The sequence below is a fragment of the Copadichromis virginalis genome, linkage group LG23, assembly GCF_057382275.1.
Source record: "Copadichromis virginalis isolate Kocher_CV1m ecotype Utaka linkage group LG23, C_Virginalis_male_GT1.1, whole genome shotgun sequence".
In the NCBI taxonomy this organism is placed as follows: Eukaryota; Metazoa; Chordata; class Actinopteri; order Cichliformes; family Cichlidae; genus Copadichromis; species Copadichromis virginalis.
In genome coordinates this window covers 22431684-22452497 of record NC_140639.1, presented here as the reverse complement: position 1 = coordinate 22452497, position 20814 = coordinate 22431684, and the positions used below count along the sequence as shown (strand labels likewise).

Below are 20814 nucleotides of genomic sequence, written 5' to 3'. Positions count from 1 at the left end.
TCAGCCTCAGATACTCAACAAATAAAAGTGATCTCATAAAAAAAAACAAAAAAACAAAAAAACATTTCTGACAGAAATGTTCCTTCAATGCATTCACATTCTTCCAAATTCAATCTGCTGTACCTTGTCAAGCATGTACATTTTTAATTTAGGCAATCTGTATTTCTGTCTCAAGGCTGTATTTCACTGAGCCTCCATTAGGGGTCAGCGGTCAGCTAAGCACCGGTACTCCCTCCGGGTTCGGATCGCTCTTTTCGTGTGTCGTTGACTCCACTGACAGCTCCTCCGGAAGTCCCTAAGAGCTCCTGTCGCTTTATCTGTGAACAAAAGGTTTTTCTGGCTTTGTTTTTTCTTCTGTCAGTAAGAAAAAAAGTAGCCCTAGCCGGTGTCAGATGACAGGAGGAATGGAGGAATTTCATAACGGAAGCGAGGTTAGTCCTGATCCGAATTCACCGTTTTCACCAGTGACAGCAGAAATGAGCTAGCTAGCCACTCCCAGTGATAGCGGCGATTTTTTTTAATGCAAACGTCCTAAAATCAATAAATATAATTTATAATATTCAAAATAATCTGCTGTTGCTTTTACTGCTTAATGTGTTGTTAAAAATAAACGTTTACGTGCTCCAATAAGGTTAAATCTGTTGCTAAAAAGTGTTGCTAAAGTGATCCTATGGGTCACTTTAGCATTTTTCCATAAACGTATGTTTATTTAACTAAAGTCCTGTCATGTTATCTTTATTATGACCTGATGATCTGCTTTCTCTATTTTAGGGCTCATTCAATGCAGAAGAAGCTGACACCATAGTCAAAGAAGTAAGGTTTACTTTTATATGCAGCGTTATAAATCCCTTTAATGTCTTAACCCATTTTGCGCCACAGTGTCGTCATGTTTTTCAGGTCTTTATTAAACAAACACTGATTTTGTTCTTTGGGGAGTAAAACAAAAGCACATTTAACATTTTCCCAAGTATTAAGTCATAAAAATAGAAGTTTCAACAGCAGGTTGTTATGGAGAGATGCTTCGATTGTGTAGTAAACGGTTTAGTTTGATTGACTAAAGATTAATAATTAAATCTAGCCATGTAAACAGCTCAAATACACTCCTATTTTTAAATGTAACTTTTACGCGTCATTCATTTTTGCACATAATTTAAAGCTTTTTGATTTGTGTTTCATTGCTAAGCTTGCGTAGTTTTTCTGTGCTCCTGGGAAAATTCAAGATAATAAAAAAGTATCTTTAAAACCTCAGAAAAACCTTCAGAAACAAGCTGCACTCACTGCCTCTTTGTCTCAGTCTCCTCGGGCGCCAGCAACACCGGCTGACTAACACATGACTCTGAGCGCTGTGATGCCGTTTCTCTGTGTTTGTGTCAGTGCATTGAGAACGTCGTGGGCGGCGGAGACTACAGCCAGAGTCAGGTGAACAAGTGGACGGCGAACATCGTGGAGCGCTGCCTCACGCAGCTCGTCAAACAGGGCAAGCCGTACAAGTACATCGGTGTGTATTTGTTACTGTTAGAGTTAACCTTTTCATGCTCTTATGTTTGCCCTCCTATGAATTGTCACTCAAAAACAAGAAAGTCCCAGGGGGCCCAGCCAATCTTAAATCTTCACTCTCATGTCAATCTCTAATCTCTTCTAAAAATAGAGGAGGGTAATGGATTCACTTGAAGATTTAACTCAAAAAACATAAAAATCTCAGACTGTTGGCTTTAAACTGTTAAAGTGTTGAGGCCAATGTGTGATCCAGCTGCCACTCAGATACAAACTTCATTGCTATATATATATATATATATATATATATATATATATATATATAAACTAATACGTTTATATAAATCAATTTCACAAATTTCTGCAATACCAGCCCACCAGGGGGCCCTGTACCACATGGAAACAGTTTTGTTTGTTTTGTTTTGTTTTTAACATAAAACAGTTACTGTAGAGGAAAAAAATCAGCTGATCCAGAGATGTTTTTAAAAAATCTTTTATGTGTTTGTCCTCGTGGGGTAAAATAATGAAACCAGATAACATAAAGAGACGCTTTAAAACTAATTCTTGTGACTTTGTTTGTGCACAGTGACGTGTGCTGTGATGCAGAAAACAGGTGCCGGCCTCCACACAGCCAACTCCTGCTACTGGGACACTGCCATGGACGGTATGTGTTGATTTTGGGGTGTTGTTCCCCTCCTCGATGTGCGACTATAGACGTTTTCTCATTGGTTTTTCGTGTCTGTAGGGAGCTGCACGGTGAGGTGGGAAAACCGCACCATGTACTGTGTGGTCAGCGTGTTCGCCGTGGCCACCGCATAGAAAAACGCACACACATTAATGAATCCACGAGGAGTGCAGTGTGCTCTTGTGACCAGCAGGAGGACACCAAGTGCCACAGAGCCTTCACCCGTACAGCTGTCTGTGCCTTCTGTCAGCTCCCTTAGACCAGTGAGCTCTGAGCAGCAGCTGCAGTGGCTCAAACAGCTGTATGGCTTCAGTTTCCAGCCTTCAGGTGCATGAAACGCCTTCATCGTAATGTATTTACTCCCCTCGCGCCACCGCCGTGCTTTCATAGCTTGATGTTCAGCTGCATTTATCCCAGACGCCTGACAGCTTGCTGTAAAACGACACGTTCAGTCAGGTCCTTCAGTGTTTTGTCTGTTTGTGAATCATGTAGATGAGAGAGAGAAAAGACACTTTTTGTACTCGAGCTGCAGGATAATAAACACGAAGACATTTAAGAACGAGCAGCAGCTTCCCCTCGTCTTTCTTTACACTAATAAAAGCGTAATTCTGTTTTATTTTTTCTGCTTATTTATGATCCCATTGATTTTATCCTGCTTTATTTTACATTTTTATATGATTTTAGCTACTTTTTGTTTTTTTTCTTTTCCTTGAATAAAGATTTGTTTATATAATGTGTTTATTTGTAGCATTTATCATTTTAGGCTTCTTTTAGTTAAACAGAACAGTTATGAGATGCTTTAGCAACAGTGTTTTAAGAATCTTCTTTCATTTAAATAAAGTAAACCTAACTGATTATACAAATATGTCTTATACATTTTTTCTCTGAAGTAAAATAAAGAAGTATTTAGCCTATTTAATATTTAATTTAAAACCTAAAGGAATAATATTTTATAGTTGTTTCTTTTATGAGTTGATTGCAGGACTGTTTTGTTTTTGTTTTTTTAAGTTTAACAAACTTAGAAAAGTAAAATATTTTCCTCTGTAGTGCAATGACAGGGAGTTTACAAGCGCCTCGAATTTGTGCCGAAACGCAGCAGCTCTCAGCACCGACTGGAGAACCGGGTTTGACCCGTTTTTCACTGGAACAAAAGATTATTCATGTCTGCCTTGCACCAGTGTCGCAGACAAACGTCAGATGTCGCCATTAAACTAGGACAGCTTTGCTAAAGCAGGGATCAGCGTTCTGCTGTGACACCATTTCCACCGATCGATCTACCTGTGGAGCAAAGTAGTTAAAATACCAATAAAGACCTACTTTAAACATCCATCAGCACTTTGTTCTACATAAATCAGAGAGGGGTCTAAAGCTGTGGCTTAAAGCTCCTGTTTACTGCTGGTAAATTTCCACCAGGAGCTTTATGGGATATCATCTCAAAAGGAATTCAGTTGTAGTCTTGCAAACACTGACCCAGTCTTTAAAATAATCTTATAGGCTGAAAAGGCACGTTTTTACTTGTGAACAGGTAGCAGACTTTAGTCTTTTATAATCCATTTAGAGTGTGGTGAGAGTTACTAAGTATGTGCACACAGACACACAAGAGTACCTGTAGACTTTTACACTAATTATAAATTCTACATGTGTTGTTGTTTTCGCACATAAACTCATCCTGCCAGCCTGGTGACATTAGACTAGAGTCCTGCTGATCTTAAAATAACCAAGTCTGTTTACTGAAGCACGGTTTTAATGTGTTTGTACTTTCTTGTGCTACTTTGTTCAGTTGTGACATATTTTGGATTTAAATTTTGTGCAAATTATCACAGTTTAACTGAAAGTCAGTTAAACTTCATGGATTTTGAGTCTATTTCAACAACTTTGGTGCAAATCAAAGGGACAGCGTTGACAACAATCAGACAATCAAAAAAAAAAGAGGAACGGCTTTGAAGTTGGTGGCTCTCTCTATATTCCTCCTAACTATTTTTCTTTAGTTTGCTTTTTTCTGCTTGTAGCTTGAGATAGTACCTGTGTGACCTGAATGGGTTGCACAGATAGTCCAGCTCCAACAGGATGGCACAACCATGCTCAACATCACAGGAAGGATGCCCATGTTCCAGCAAACCCTCATGTGTGGAGGAGATACCAGGAAATGAGCTGTTATGCAACGAGAGCTGAACAGGGCTGTAGAAGAGCATGAACCCAGCAGTGTTTGTGCCTCATGTGCATGTTTCTAACCAGACTGTCAGAATGAGACTCTATGAGGGTGCTGGGCATTGTGGACAGTGTGGCCATATTAACTAGATGGGTTGCCAACATTGACCGGAGGGCATTTTTTTTGTTATTACATTAATAATATGTGTTTTCTTGTTCTTTTTTAGAGCACTTGCACTCATGCACGCTATGCAGAATCAAAACTGGATGCATAGTACACTCACAGAGAAGTATAACCGCAGTTATAAAAGTGGAAAATATCTTTCTTAGATTGCAGAAGCAAAGCGGGAAACAAACACAGAGACTTTTTCCCTCGGTGCAGACGTGGATCGAGTAACTCACCACACAGTAGGACAGCTGACTGTGAGAGAACTGTGTCTTCAACGCATTGCCATTAGTTTCACGATTTTCGAGTAGGGCTGCGCTTTGAAAACTAGCTGCACAAGCTGGTGAATGACCTTTTTTTGCATGGCTCCTTCCTCCCTGTCCTCCTCAGACGTGCTGGTTACTGTTGCAGAAGCACTAAACTACTGTTAACCCAATAATTAAACTGAGATCATACTGCAAAAAGTTAGCAGCAATACGGATGTTTACGTTTTCCATTATTAAATTGTACAAATTAGTGCAACTTAATTTGACTTTATCAGTTGGTTTAATAAACTGAAACTGTAAAAATGAGAAACCTTTAAAGTCTTGAAGCTTGACAACTAGTAACCAAGACCTCAGAAGTTTTCTTTAAATTGAGTTTTTCGTCCATGTAACATTTTAAAATGTCTTTACTTCATTAAACAGTTCATGCTGTACATTTAGCTTTAGAGGCTCTGGAGAAAATGTATTCATTATTTAAATACCAACACGTTGTTGATTAAAATCTTTCACACAATGATGAAACCATTTGGAAAGGAAGACCTCGCAGTCAAAGCACTGCATTCTCCTGCAGAAACAGAATCAAAGGTGTGTTTTTTTTCCTGCAACATGAAAAGAACAATTCATTCTCTATTAAAAAAGCAACAAAAGAGCATATTCACAAGTGTCCTTCAGCGAAGTTTGAACAAATTGAAGCGGTCATTTGTCAGGAATGCAGTGAAAAGTCAGGAAGTTTAAATTTAGTTTAGTTTTTATTAGACATTATGAGTTAAGAAATATTTTCAGCAGATTCCAAAAGTTTTTTCATTTACTGTTTAAAAAGAAAAAAGCAGTGAATCCAAAATAATTACAGCAGGGATGTTATAGTAATTTTACTGCATGGGCCACACACATCCCACTTTGATGTGAAGTGGGCTGAACCAGTAAAAACGTGATAAACGTGTAGAAAATTCATTCAAAGAAAATGTCTTTGTACTTTGGGATAGTATGGATGGCAATGAGTGGTGGGAGTCATTATCAGTAGGAAAAACTACAGAACTTATGAAAATGCTGTTAAAGTTCAACATCTATCCACTAAAGCTGTCCAGGCTTACGTTTGATGCCCCTGACTTACAGTATGACAACAATATAGACATCTGATGTCTGAAAAGAATGACAAAAAGAACAGCAATAACCAAAATGTATAATAATTATCATGAAATATACCTTTTAAGAGTTTTGAACACTGTAATCAGCTAAATATGAAAATAAAAAGGTGGAACTACTTTCTCGTCTCCTTTGAGGATCTTTTTGACTATCGTCAAGAGATTGAGTTTGAGTTTTTTCATTAAAGGATTGAGAGCAATTTTAAATGTGTTTACCTTTGTGGTTGATTATTTGACAACAAGCAGTCTCACATGGTAAAATGAACTTTAGGTGACAGAGCCTCTATTAGTAAATCCAACCATGCATATAACCCAGATTTATGCCACAGCTCTCCTTTTCTTATAGCAACACCACCCAGACCTCTGAAACAGACAGACCCTTCTCCAGAAAGCACTCCAGCAGGTAGCCTTCTGCTCCTTCCTGTTCTTGGATTGGATCAAACAGCTATTCAACTTTTTTAGAGAAATCAGGAAATAATCACACAGTAGAAGATTGCTTCTGGTTGGTCCATTTTTTTTTTTTTTTTATCAAAACAAGCTAAACAAAACATTTCTAGCCATAAAAGTCTTTGCCACATTTCTGCTCTCATAGAAAAAACACGGCAGCACAAAAGCATAAAGCATCCTGGAGCTTGTTCGGTCCATGGAGAACGTTTGCAGCAGCCAAAGCTTTAAAGGCCTCCACCTCTTCCCTCATACTGTTAGGGAATTGAAACCGCCTTTTAAGAAGATGAATCCACTTCTGGCACAAAGGAAAATCAATGAGGTGGAAACAAAAAAAAAAAAAAAAAAAAAAAGACGAGAGAAAACATTCTGAAAGTGGCGGTTTCACTTGTTGATGGAACAAAAAAGGAGAAGACAGTAACCTAGAGAACGCCACAGGGTTTATTTTGAGTAACAACTGTATCTTTGCAGAAGTCTGCGGTGAAGACGTGATGAGAAGCTTGTTCCCGTCACCGATGAGCTGCCACTTGTTCCAAATGTAAATTTGTTCTTTTTTCAGAGGAAACTTGATAACTTATAATCAAGCAGCTACTTGGAAAGTTCCCCTTTTTTTTTATCATGATCTAGCTGCTGTTTCTGATTTTCTTTGTTTTCCTAGAAATTTTCTTTATTGAAGATGAACTTGACATCAGCAGCTGAATGAGACATACACTGTTTCTCCAGAGATGTCGCCAGCTGAGGCGGACCGCACAGGAACACACCAACTTTAGATCTGCAGGCACAAAACACCCCAACACTTTGATTATAGATATTGGTATTTATAGCATTCATCAGAGCAACAGTCATGGCTGTATTCCACTCAGTGGTCACACTTTAATAGCTTCAGAAAGAATCAAAAGGCAATGAATTAGCAGCAAAACTTCACCTGCATTTTGCTGTTTTGCAAACAATTCAAAAGTTCTCACAGAATAACTGAATTTGTGTATTTGTAAGTCTGTGCTTTAAATACTTACTATTTCCTACAGGCAGTTAAATCCAGTGTTATAAAAAGATCCCAGGGACCCCATTTAAATAGATGTACTACACATACCAGCATTAAAATTTCAAGAAACAGGAAATGGATGAAAAAAATAAATAAATGTTAGGCGCAGAATGTGGCAGTAAGTTTGTACAGGCCTGCAACTAAAGATAAAATACAGATGGATAAAGAAAGATAAAAATCCATACTGGATTAATACACTGAGTGTTTTCTTATTTACCTAATTTGTTATTGGTAAAACTTTAAAAACAGTATGAAATGACCTTTAAAGTAACGAAAAGTGGCACCAACTTGGGAGATACTGCTAATAAAATAGTTTACACAATTACAAGGAGAAACACAATTTATAAAGTTTATATTATCACAAAATATAACTTGTACATGCTGAAGGTCAGTCTGACTAAATCGTTTTACCTTAATACATTATTGGTAACGTATACAGTGTGCCGGACTGATATTTTATTGTTTTGAGAAACTTTTTCCTTTGATGTACCGAACTGTATCATACAGGTATGCAGGAATTGTAAAGTTCGTTGACTAACCAATTAATGTCTTATCAGTATTAAAGGGTGCTCTACAAAATGAAGACTCTCCTGTTTATGTCTTTGAGTATTTAGCAATATGCAAGCAGTTATATATTTGTTATTTACTGCATCAGAAAACCTTGACTTTTTACGTAACTATATGTGATATTTCACTCTGAGCTGTAATGGACCTAATGTACGACACAGCATGATATTAATATTCTCAAATAAAATTACAAAAATCTCTACTAAATAAAATACTTGAGTAAATCTACTCAGTTTTAAAGCTGCCTAAAATTAGGCAAAGTGGAAGAAAATATGCTGACCCATTTCATTCTTTTATAACTGAGATTGGTATGATGTGCTGACCACTTCTCCCAGTTTACCAGAGATGAGTTTAATAAGATAAGATAAGATAACTACATTTTCAGTCATTATGTAGTGAAGAGGTAACAGCAGTTCTTGAGTAGATGAGATCATGGACTGTGTTTGCTTATGGAGAGATAATAACGTTAAAGAGGCTCACCGAGGGTGCTGCGAAGTAATATTGGTAAACTCATTGTCCCAGTTAGGTTTCCCGTAAAAGGTCTTCTGCTTCAGTCCGGTGATCGGATCATTTTCTGCCTCATGGTGAACACGGAAATGAGCCGCCTGTTAAAGGAAATGACAGATGGATGTCACTTTTTTTCTTTTTATGACTTTTTGCTTAATTTAAGAACCACATGCATTAAACCATAACATAAGAAGATTTCTTCAATCACAAAAAATGGTATTTGTTGTCAGTTCAGCCCACAGAAATAAAAATTTATATCAGTGCCTTCATACCTCCTGCTCCTTCCAGCGGGTGAGGTAGATGTTGTAGCTGAGGAAGCCCATCATGTTCTTCTCCGTCATCTGGCCCTCCAGGGACTGCAACAGGTCTGCAAACCACTCGAAGGCTTGGGTCTCCGGACAGAGCCAGTAGAAGTAGATCTGGCAAACAGTTTATTAACCTGACATTCAGACTTACTTACATTTATCATTTATTTTTTGGTTCATTTCAAACACTCTTATTTCACACTTTTTAACTCAAAGCCTTCAGTAAATAGTTTCACAGCAAAATGGATATGTAGCATCTAGCATTTCTTCCAGACAGATGTTGTAGATAATAATTTTTATTTTTGTTTCATTATGAACGCTTCATGTGGGGCTTATGTGATATGGTTAGTTTTATTTAAACACATTTTTTTTAATTTAAAGTTCTCGCTCACCTTTTTGGTAAAGACATCTTGGTTGTTCTGGATGCGTTTGTACCACACAGATTTGAGGATGGAGGCAAAGGGAGTCACTCCAATTCCTGCACCCACCAGCATGACCACCTCATAACCAAACACGTCTTCACTGGCGGTACCAAACGGGCCATCTATGGCCACCCTGACAACAAAATATACACAAAATAATCTTATATCCTGTTTTTACTCTGCTCTGTGCTTTCAAGTCAAGCTTTATTTACCCAATAAAACTTTGATTATGTGTATTTATCTCAAAGATTAACTTGCTAACTTGCTTAACATGTGGATGTATTGGGACTTTTAGCCCCACACCCTAACTAAAGACCCATGGGCTCTGTGGCTTAACCCACCACTAACTAAATCTGACATTTCCAATGTGCAACTGTTGCTAAAATGTGAGCAATTAAGATATTTTTTGTCCCTCAGAGAGACAATGCTACTTGCTTGGTAATGCTACTGTATGTTTAGTCACTGTCATTGTTCACATTTATGTTTGTGTGTAAAATTAAGCACTCACGTATTGGACGTACAAGTTCCTAGTACTTCATTAGATTTATTAGGTTAATGCTAATTTCCAGAAAATCTTTATTATGTTGAATATATGAACACATGATCTTCTTCTCTGATGTTTTTTTGCTAAATGTTTTGACCCTGTTAAGATTATAAGAGATTCCATTATTTATTTATTTAGTTGTTTTTAACAAGATAATTGTGATGGCCCAATAATTCATGATGTACATCACAAGATCTAAAAATTGAACATTTTAATTACAATAATGATTTTACTTAAGTGACTGTAGTGCATAGTGAGTTTTTCTTTGTTTATTCTCTTATTTGTCTGTGTTATGGCAAATTAATTAAGCTTAAGTTACAAATTTGTGGAACTGGAAATGGCTTGAGTAACCAACATTATACTGAGATTTACACAAGGAACTATACAGAGCATGAGCATGAGAGCCTCCTCTTGATGTTAAAGGGCTGTACTAAAACTTGTTTTATCACCTTTTTATTACAACGTGATAATGTCAGATTGTTATGGTGTCTTTTTAGGAAGTTGTATCCAAAAAATTCAAAATGTATTGTGCAGCTCTGCCCTTTCATATGACATATTAATCAATATGTTTTTTTGAAAGATTTTTTTCAAGGTCAGCTTTGACCTTTGGTGCTAACAATAAAGATAAGGTCAAATGCTTGAAAAAGATATCTTGAAAACTGTGGACGTTAAACTGCTGAAAAAAGACATATAACATATTGTCTTCCTTTGGACGGAGAAATATTTGCGATGTTGCCATGCTATGCCTCCAAAAGTGGCTGAAGTCTGCACAACCTCCAGCAGACATGCAAAGAGGCATGGTGCATTGCCATTTTGAATGAAGGCTGCATACATGACTTCAGTCTCAAGCTAACTGCCATTTTTTTGCATCTGCTTTGGCAAATTCTAGAAAAAAATCTAAGGCCAGTTATATAATGTGTATATATTTTTTAAATATTAGCTTCTTTTTGTTGTCATCTAGAACAGCTATTTGTTTGTTTTGCCTTCAAGCAACTTAAATAATGACATAATTTCAGGATTATTAAGGGATAATTGAAGACTTGGTCACTGTGCTGTTGTCTAGCAAGTCCAATCAAGGTCTATCCAAGCAAACAGTACACTGGCCTTAAGGTGATTCGAGGCAGCAGCTCAAAATAAAGGCCTCCTTCTTTCATTGTCTGGTCTATAGAAAGGAATTAGTGCTCAAATTTGCACAGCAGGACCACTGTGAAAAGATGGTATTCTTAATATTGTATGATTTTTACTGTTTGTGCCTCTCTACTAATTTCTTATGTGAGGGAAGAGAAACAGACATACACAATAAACCTCTCAGGGCTGTAAATGAAACCCCTCCTGCCAACTTTTCAAAGGCGCGCTGGACAGGCAGCAATCAACTGTAATCACAAGCAATTTAAAGCACAATTTTCCTCTGTTGTCAATCTTTCCTACTTCGGCAGTTTCCAGGCCTCCTGAGGCTCATTTTTGTCCCCTCCACAGGCCTCGTACAGCGCCTGAGTCCAGTCCCCGACAATACGGATGTGAGCACTGAAGTAGTCCTCCTCAGGGGCTGAGGTCAAAGTGAAGGGGTGCCACTCTAGCCTGGAGACAGATGGACACTGAATGAAGACGTACTGTCCCACCTCCATACTGAAGCCTTTCCTCTTCATCTGTAGTTCCAGTGTCTTGGAAGGGTGCATAACCACCTGAAGACCAGGTACAGGGACAATAGAATTATAATTACAGTTATTTATTCAGCCTTTTTGACCACATAGTAGCTATTGAAAGTAAATACAGTTTCAAGTAGTAATAATTTCCATGGCACAACTCTAAAATCCTTTGTGTTGTTACCTGCTGTGTTAAGTGTAATCTGCAGTTGTAGTATTAGTGTAATAATGCAGCTAAAAGTCAACCTTTTTTGAAAGACATGCATTTTTTAATCATTTTTCTTCAGATATTTAGTTGAAACAAGCTTGGTGGAGCTCCTAAAAAATGTATACCAGTGTAACTGAGGCAGGACCGACCTTAGTAATGACCACTTTTTGATGGGATCGGTAGATGCGGACGATCCTCTCACACACATACAGGATCATGGGACCCAACACCCACTTCCATGTCTGAAGAAGGGGAAAATATTGGATGAAGTACTTTTCTTAAAAGCCTGAGAAGAGATGCAACTTGCTGAGTGTTTGGGCTGGTAAGAAGTTTAGAAATTCGAAGCTAACCCCAGGTGGGTTTCCAGCAAATTCTGGGACAGCACAGTTGGAGCCATTTTTACCCCAGTCTTCAAACTTGTCGGAGCAGTTTTGAGGTTTATTTGTGTCCAGGCTGGCCACCGTCTGTCCTCGCACAATACGCCTACAATCAGACACACACAGAGAAAAGATGAGCACTTAAACATGTGTATCAATGATTATTTGAAGAGAGACCTGGGAATTTAGTTTAACTAAATTAATTTAATGGAAATTATATTATTATAAACTATGTAGACAAAATTACTGGGCCAGCTGCACATTACACCTACAGGAGCTGCATGACTATGGAAAGCAATGCCATGGGGCTCCCAGTGATTTCAGCGAGATTTGTAAAATCAAACATTTCTGAAATAGCGTTTGAAAAGACAGACTGCATGGCTTGATGGTTGAGTTTGTGGTTGGTTGAATCCGTGGTCATGGGACTGTATGAAAGAGCTGAATTCACAGACTAAGCGGCATGGCCCAATATTTTTGTTCACACAGTAAATTTGTAAATCCTTAAAACTAAGTGTATGATTTATAAAGCTCAATCACAGGTAAGTACAAATTTTACCAGTTTAGAGACTGATTCAAGACCAAGTCAGAGTAATGACAGTTCAAGAATCAAATAGTATTGACTATTAGTTAAAACTGTGATCAGTATAACATGTGTATGAGTTAAAGACCAAGATCAAGCCCAAATGTCCAAATCAAACCGCTAGTCCTGAAAAATTATGTGACAAAACTGCAGTTCACTTGAGGCTGGGAGTCAGAAGGGAGCCAGTTCACATAGACTCCTATGTTACATTGCCCAATGGTATAGCAGTATATACCGTTGGTATATATCACTTCTGGCTCCAACAAGTGCACTAACATTAAGGATAGAAACATAAAGTTGTGGCTAGATCCAGTCTGGTCAAGACAGAAACCAAGTAAATCATTTGTAATAAGCTCATTGAGGGCAAAATACTCTAAGAGGAAATACGTGTGGCTAAGTGTTTCAGGTCAGAAAAAGACAACTAATGGCAGTCCTTTTATGGTTGAAATTTTGTGCTATCTTACGCATAGCCGTGAAACACCAGTCCAATGAAGAAGATGATGAAGAGATGATGCGTGTACCAGAACACCTCAAAGTATGACCTGCGGATGACCTCCATAGATGAAGTGATGATGAGGATGAGTGCTAATGTGATGGCCACACCTGTCAGCCCAGCGACGGTGGTGAACATGACAATGGTAGGATTCTGTAAATGCAGTTTACAGATGACATTTTGAGAAGATTTTCTCTTTAAAAAGGCCAAACAGATGATTAATCTAGAGTGGGATGAAGTCCCAGGTCATCGCCTCAGTTTTTCAGTTGCTTCAGTTGTAATGACACACCTCATGTTTGTTGACTAACTTCCCTCATTTACTAAATGGCTGTTTTGTCATACTTCCCTATATCACAGAGGTTGATTGTTTAACACAAGGTAACAAGAAGGAAACAAATGTTAGAAATGTTGGAAAGCGGAATTTATAAAATGAAATGGAAAGCCTAAAAGTCTCTAAAGAGTCAGCTGGAATGTTGGTCAATTAAAATAGGTTAGCACTTAGCTAACCCCAATTAGCATCGATGGTCAAGTTAAAATCACCAAATCTTATGTACATCTGAGGAAGTCAAACATGTTTACTCCACACAGAAAGGCCCAAGTCAGGATTTGAACCAGGAACGTGGTTGCTGTGAGGCAAAAGTGCTTGCCAAACCACCGTGCTACCCTTTTGCAATTCTTGGATCACTGTGAAGGCACCATGTCTCTGACCTCTGACCACTCTTCATCATGTGCACCAAATATGATCACTTTTGTTTTACTCCTAGATTGTCTTTCTGTGGGAGTTTGGACAATTGTGCTATTTTACAGTAAGAAGACGTTTTTAAGCAGTAATTAAAATGTATTGGTAATATTGCAGAAAAACAAAACAAAAAAAACATTTCCCCATTTTGTACTGTAAGTACACTGTACTTTTTGGGCTTGGGCTGTTATGGAGTTGCTTAACCTTGCCTACCTTCCAGGTAATTTACAGGAAAGTAAACACTTCTTTCTTGTACACTCCTTTTGAAAGTTATGTTTGAACAGTGATTGTTAAAGAAAAGAAAGACCTGCAAGTTTTGATGGTATTTACTTTTTCTTGTATGTTGGTAAGGAAGAACGGTCCTTCATGGGGGAATTACACCCTTCGTTGTGGGCGGTACCACATTTTAAAATATTTTCATGTGCATGTTTTGTCTTTTTCGGAACCTCAATCTTTCTTTGTCTGAAAGAATGAGGTTTATGTTCTTTTTGTTTTTTTGCTTATATCAATTGTCAAAAGTTTCTGTTTTGGCTTATGAACAATTGTATTTGAGAAACAGTATCATTAAAGATGAAATTTCACAACTGATCTTGAGGTTTTTTTAAGAAAAAGGGAAGTTTGCCAGATGAAGTAATACTACTCAATACAAAATTTAGTAAGAAGTTGCAGAGATTTCAAGACATCATTGCAATACAAGAAAACTCAGCTCATATGACTAATCTCACCATTATTTTTGTACTAAAAAGGAAAAAATGAGGGCAGCCTGGCAATGGCAACAACTCACCGTCTCATTTGTTCTGATGGGGTTGAGGAAGGCGGCGTTGTCCCCATTACCAATTTCTGACAGAACAAAGGTCAGAAGGCTGGTGTTGCGATTGAGCTGGGCGTCCATAAAAAACTCAAAGTTAAACAGATGTGCAATAATGTGCACAGCTACAAGAAACAGAGAAAAAGGAAAAATATCACTATAAATATTCAGTGCTTTTCTCCAAAATGTATACAGTTCTGTTTGGGCAGACATTACTGCATAACTACTCATTAAATGGTCATAAGTTAAAGTTAGATGCAGGTTTATTATTAATCATTACTCAGTGGGATATACAAACTCACAAACTCATCTGTATATTCCACTGACCAGTTTAGTCAGTTTATCAACCTCAAGCTATGTCAAAAAATCTATCTTAAAACTTTAATATGCTTTAAATCATTGCTATCATTAGTTATGGGGTAATGATTGCTCCAACCCCTTTAACATGTTAAGAAAAAAGAAAAATTACCTGTATGGAAGGCAATCATGTAAGCCACCAGTTTGTGAAAAGTTAGGTTTCGATCTAGTTGGCGAGCTGCTGTGCGGCTGCAGCACTGAATTTAAACGAGAAACACACAAAAATAAATTAATAAGCGATGAATATTAAAGCACAAGCAAATACACCACTACAGCATTAATAAGTATGGTACACCTGTTCAACTATTGGTTAACAACATCTACTAATCAGCCAATCACATGGCAGAAACCCAGTACATTTAAACATGCATCAATGGTCAAGATCAGTGGTCCCCAACCCCCGGGCCTCTGACCGGTACCAGTCCGTGAGTCGTTTGGTACCGGGCTGCGAGAGTTGAGGCTCAGGTGTGAAATGCATGGTTTTCAGGGTTTTTATCGGTTTTCAGCGTTATTTTGTTATCGTTTTTATCGTTTACTCGGTTTTCCTGGGTCTTTTCACATGTGTTATGAATAAATCTTCTTTTTTTCGGTACCAGTATTGGTTTTATTTTGTTGTATTTATCCGCGACACCTTAAAGGCCGGTCCGTGAAAATATTGTTGGGCATAAACTGGTCCGTGGCGCAAAAAAGGTTGGGGACCGCTGGTCAAGATGACCTCAGTTCAAACTGAGTATCAGAATGTGGACTCAAGGTGATTTAAGTTCACCAGTTCACCAGAGGTCAGAGGACAGTAATGCTCTGAGGTGATATGAAGGAAACAATGACTCAAATAGCCACTTGGTACGACCAAAGTTTGTAGCAGAGCATCTCTTCTACAGTACTCTACGGTATTTTTGCTGATCACAGTGTATCTAACTTCTAATGGTGCTTGCTCATAGGGGGTCATTTGATCGTTGGGTTTTTTCTCTGTATGTATTATTGTAGGGTCTACCTTATAATATAAAGCGCTTTGAGGTGACTGTTGTTGTTTGGCGCTATATAAATAAAATTGAATTGAATTGGTTCCTTCTAGTAGGATAAGGTGCTTTTGCACAAGCTGAAAACATTTCAACCTAATAAAGTAATAAAGTGGCCGGTAAGCAAATGTTTGCAGAAGAATCTGGTCCTATACCCTCATTACTTCTATCAAGTCTTTTCCACATAATGGGACACATTACATGCTATATACTGTCGTTTTGTGGTAAGCCAGATTTTCATTTATCTGTTATTTATCCTTAATGAATACCTGTATGGTGCCGCGGAGGAAGGAGAGGAGGTTTCTGCAGACTGGCAGCAGGATGAGCATGCAGTTGAAATTCAGGCAGGCAGCAGGAGCTCTGGCCCAGGGCAAAGCTTGCTGTGGAGAGTATAAAAAAACGGTGTGTTACAATAAAAAGTTTTCAAATTCACTTCCCTCACCAGTCACGTATAACAGTTCACCAGTAGGAGGTGAAAAGAGTTTTATATAAACCTGAAACTTAACTGCTGACAGGTGTTAAGCAAAAAGAAGAACTAGAACTGGACAGTAAATGGAAATGTCAAGCAGCAGTTATTTAGTGAGGTTTGTGGAAGTCTGAATGCCTTTTAATGTGTCACTTGAAACCTTAAATAGATCATTGCAAACAAGGCTAATGGATATAATTTTTTATTTTCTTATTTAAAAACAGGCAAAACAACAAGATAAATCAAATTAGAGCACGGTTATGGACGGCTGATGGGCTGTGAACCGATCCGGGACTTTACACCCTACAGCAGTTGGAAATGGCTTGAAAAATTCCATTAGAGTCATTTCTATCATTTAATACTGGCAGTCATAGACTTCATAGAGATTGACACACATTTTAATTTAACACCGTGTCATTGGTACCACAATGCATGCATGCATATATTATCTAGATCCTCTAATCCCCAGAAGAGCCCTGATGAGCTGAAGCTAATCCCTGATGGCTCACTTTCTTTATTTATTCATCTTTTCCATCAGAGTGTTATTGTACTGCAGTTACAGAGCCAGTAAATGCTGGTGAGAATACACGTGTGCTCTCACCACTCTGTTTTACATCAATAATTAACTTCATCTCAACATGGTATTGTTATCCTCAAACCCAGTCCCTCATCCCCAAATCATCATCTGAGCCCTTCCTTCAGTGTAAATGATTCATTTTTTTAAGCTTTCCTGAGGTTCTTTTTGGAGCTTACAGGTTTCTCAACACTTTTGGGAAAACAGTCTCTCTAAAGAAGCAGGATGCAGCCACGCTGAATACTGTTCCTCATCTCTCCATATTAAAATCTGAAAAACAGAAAGTACGAGATGCAATGTTTCACTTCTGCTGGCCTGAAGCCAGATGTGCAGCTGCTGGTCCAAAGTCAGTGTGTCATGAAGCCAGCTGTAACTTACTTCCCTTCTCTGTGTGCACGTTTGCTTGTCGAATAATGCCTATGTAGATAAGGAGTGTTTAACATGGGTGTATATGTGTGTATCAGGTGTAAGAATCCTAAATTGCAAGTTTTATTTGAACAAGATATAATCAGAAATATTTGCAAAGCCCGACAGAAATGGCCTTTGATGCAGGCTGATAGCACTGTTCAAACACAAAGTCCAACAAAGATCCAATAATACCTCACAGGCACATTAATGACTACAAACAAGTATAAAGATGACATAGTTTAAGTTACTTAAATCTGTTTTCCCTATTTTTATATCTGATCACGCCATTTTTTATAGTAACCGCATTTAACCTTTACTCTTTGTGGACTTCGTTTAAAATATAATTATTATTTTTTTTCTTATCACAGTAAAAACTTTTTCAAATGGCAATTAATAACTTCCCAGCATTCAAACATTAGAAACATTTAGTGCGTCACTCACACTTTTACAAATCTGTTAATTTTTTTTCTTGTTGGCTGCCAGACAACAAACTAATTAAGTTGCAGCATTAATAGTTCATGTGCAATTTCTGATAGCAACTTTGTAATTTAAAAATGAATGAAATGAGGAGTTAATCATCGCCGTAAGCCAGTCCCGTCCATAAACGTGATCAGGTGAGAGGGAATAATCGTTAGCTCTCACAGTGGTTATTTTGAATGGGAGATATGAGGCTCTGATATCTTCCATGTGGACCAATTATTTGTGGAAGTGTTAACAAACTGATGGGTTTTGTTCTTGCGTACAGGAAATTTTGGCATTTCCACAACAGAAACTTTAACCAACCCCAGGAAGGGAAATTCCCTTCCTCGTTTCAGGGTATTAACCAGTTCAGCTAATTTGGGTTAAAGTTATAACATAATAATTATACTTGTTACTGCCTAGAAAATGGCCATACATTACAGATAGATTCAGTCATGAGAAAGGGAACATTTTCACAGGATTGTATGCAGTCCAGTGCAAAACCTAAGTACACCCTTACTGCTTTCATTGTTTAGATTTGTTTGGAAGCGTTGCCAAGAGAAAGTCTCTTCTCTCTAAAAAGAACATGGTAGCACTATTACCTTTTTTACATTTGTGCGATCTCAACTCCAAAGGTCAATTCTTGGAGTTAAAATAGACCGTTATTAATTCATTTGCATGTATAGATAGGTATCATGAATCGAGTTTATCTTAACATATAAAAAAAACCCAAATATCACATAAAACAAAATAAAATATTCATAATTTAGAACATAGAACTGCAAAAATGTATTTCTTTTTAATGCAAGATTGTTTAACTTATTGCCGTGGCTCTGCACTGTATCACTTCTCTATTCTGTTGCATAGTTACAGTGTACTAAAAAGAGTAGTGGGTGGGGTTGCAGGGTCTGCTTTAATTTTCTTGTTGTAATGTTAGAAACTTTTACTGTAGCTATAATTTGAGGAAATGAAAAAGGCAGAGTCCTGTTTTTTTTCTTCTTTTTTTTTCATATTTGCCTACAACTTTTGAAATAGGTGCAATTGTGTGTTTAACAGCTTGGAAATTCTCTGAAGAAATAAAAACTAGAAATCTACAAATACCGACTCAGTTTGGAGTGAAAGTCTGTGCAACAGAAGTGAAGTTGCAGGTCGGACTCACCCCGAGCAGGACTCTGGTGTAATACCACCTCTCTACCAGGAAGGCCATGTAGAAATGGACAAACAGGAAGGCGTTGATCCCCAGCCATACCAGCTGTAAAATGCACCCAAACACACTCAGGTTTAAATCAGCTGCAAATACAGCAACAGTTCAGGGTAGATAAAAGCATCTTTATTAACACACCAGGAGTGCAAATATCAGTTAAGTGCACTTGTTTAAGTCCCACTACAACAATGGCACACTTTCAGTGCTTAACTTGGAGAACATTTTTCTTTACCTGCTGAAAATGACTTCTCTTTGTTCAGAAAACAAGTCAGACTGTAATCGAAGTGCAACTAAAAACGTGGCTCAAAACTGTGGCATCAGCTCAAATTTAGAATGGATGCCAAAGAATACTTCATTCAGTTTCATGAGTCTATCCTTGACACAGAAAAGAATTCAGATCTATTACCACGATCTGCAGCAGCCATTTTTTTTTTTTAGCTTAACCAATTAAAACTAAATATTTGGAAAAATGTTTAACTGTTTCAACCAAAGCCTATTTGGTTCAATCAATAAGAAGAAAAATCATATTTTTCTGAAGAAAAAGCTTGTTTTTCCATGTTTAGTCACTGATTTATATACCTTAACTATTTTATGACACATTAATGAGACACTGGTGACAATGCAGCTTGAATGAAAAAAACCCAAACAAAACAACAAAAACGAACAGACGTCATACCAGAAGCCAAAAGGAGAAAATCATTAAATATACTCACAATAACAAAGACTGAAAGTCCCTCGTTGGCGATAAAGTTCCCCATTATGAAAATTGTTTCTGAAAGGAGTGTGTGAAAGAGAGTGTTAGTGTGACAATGTAAAGGGAGACAGGAAATGGTGGCGGAGGAGAGTGAAGACTGCTGTGACTGATTACTCCTTTTATAATCTTTCTCAGGCTACTAATAAGGAAGTGGCCTTTCTGCAGAGGCAGTTTCCTTCCCATCATTCCTCCAGTTACTCTTAATCAAAGTTTGAGAAAACAATTATTAGATGGAGAACAAAAAAAGGTGATAATGAACCCTTAAGCCAACACAGTTAAAAAGAAATCATTTCATTTTCCTAAGAAGGTGTGAAGGACTTTGTTATCAATTGTTTTCTTTCACTTTCAGTCCAAGGTACCAGCTAACAGTTGACCACAGCTAAGGTCCATACAATGATAAGATCGGTTTTATCCCAATTACTCTGCACTTCCAGCTAAAACATTGCTCTGAACGAGAACACCAAATAACTTCTTTCAGGTTGATTGCAGTTGGACTAAATATGTTTATATCCGGTGATCCGAAGGGCCAGCTCTGTTCTAGGATGCCCTCTGGACCCAGTGGAGGTGGTGAGTGACAGGAGAACGGCGGCTAAGCTGTCATCCCTGATGGACAACATCTCCCACCCCATGCAGCAGACTGTGACAGCACTGAGCAGCTCCTTCAGTGGGAGACTGCGGCACCCACGGTGTGGGACGGAGAGATTTCGCAGGTCTTTCCTCCCCACTGCTGTCAGACTCCATAATAAAGACTTTAACTGATCAAGCACACACATCCACACATATGCAATAATACTAAGTGCAATAATCCTTTCTGTCATCGTTGTATTTTTACTCAGTTGTATATAGTATTTGTATTTGTATTCTATTTTTATCTTATTGTATATTTGTTTTATTTTATTCTACTGTATATAGTATTTTATTTTATTCTATTCTGTACAGTTGTGTACTGTATTTATTCTTATTGTATTCTAATTTTTGCCTCATAACTTTTGCACTGTC

At 37.8% G+C, this 20814-nt stretch overlaps 2 protein-coding genes across 2 annotated transcripts; one reads left to right on the top strand and one right to left on the bottom strand.

Annotated features, from left to right (window-relative positions):
- Positions 1-216: 216 nt before the first annotated feature.
- LOC146680835 (dynein light chain Tctex-type 1-like) lies at positions 217-2916 on the top strand. The gene is made up of 5 exons (XM_085449255.1): positions 217-431; positions 772-813; positions 1375-1498; positions 2081-2158; positions 2240-2916. The coding sequence occupies exons 1-5, from the start codon at positions 393-395 to the stop codon at positions 2311-2313; spliced, it is 357 nt and encodes a 118-aa protein (XP_085305381.1). The 5' UTR covers positions 217-392; the 3' UTR covers positions 2314-2916.
- Positions 2917-5486: 2570 nt separating this feature from the next.
- cybb (cytochrome b-245, beta polypeptide (chronic granulomatous disease)) lies at positions 5487-19891 on the bottom strand. The gene is made up of 13 exons (XM_085448278.1): positions 19775-19891; positions 19017-19109; positions 16220-16330; positions 15047-15131; positions 14554-14702; positions 13002-13183; positions 11931-12063; positions 11730-11822; positions 11158-11411; positions 9156-9318; positions 8731-8877; positions 8432-8556; positions 5487-7114 (listed from the first exon to the last, which is right to left on the bottom strand). Exons 1-13 carry the CDS (start codon positions 19817-19819, stop codon positions 6997-6999), a joined length of 1698 nt encoding a protein of 565 aa, XP_085304404.1. The 5' UTR covers positions 19820-19891; the 3' UTR covers positions 5487-6996.
- Between the last annotated feature and the right edge of the window lie 923 nt (positions 19892-20814).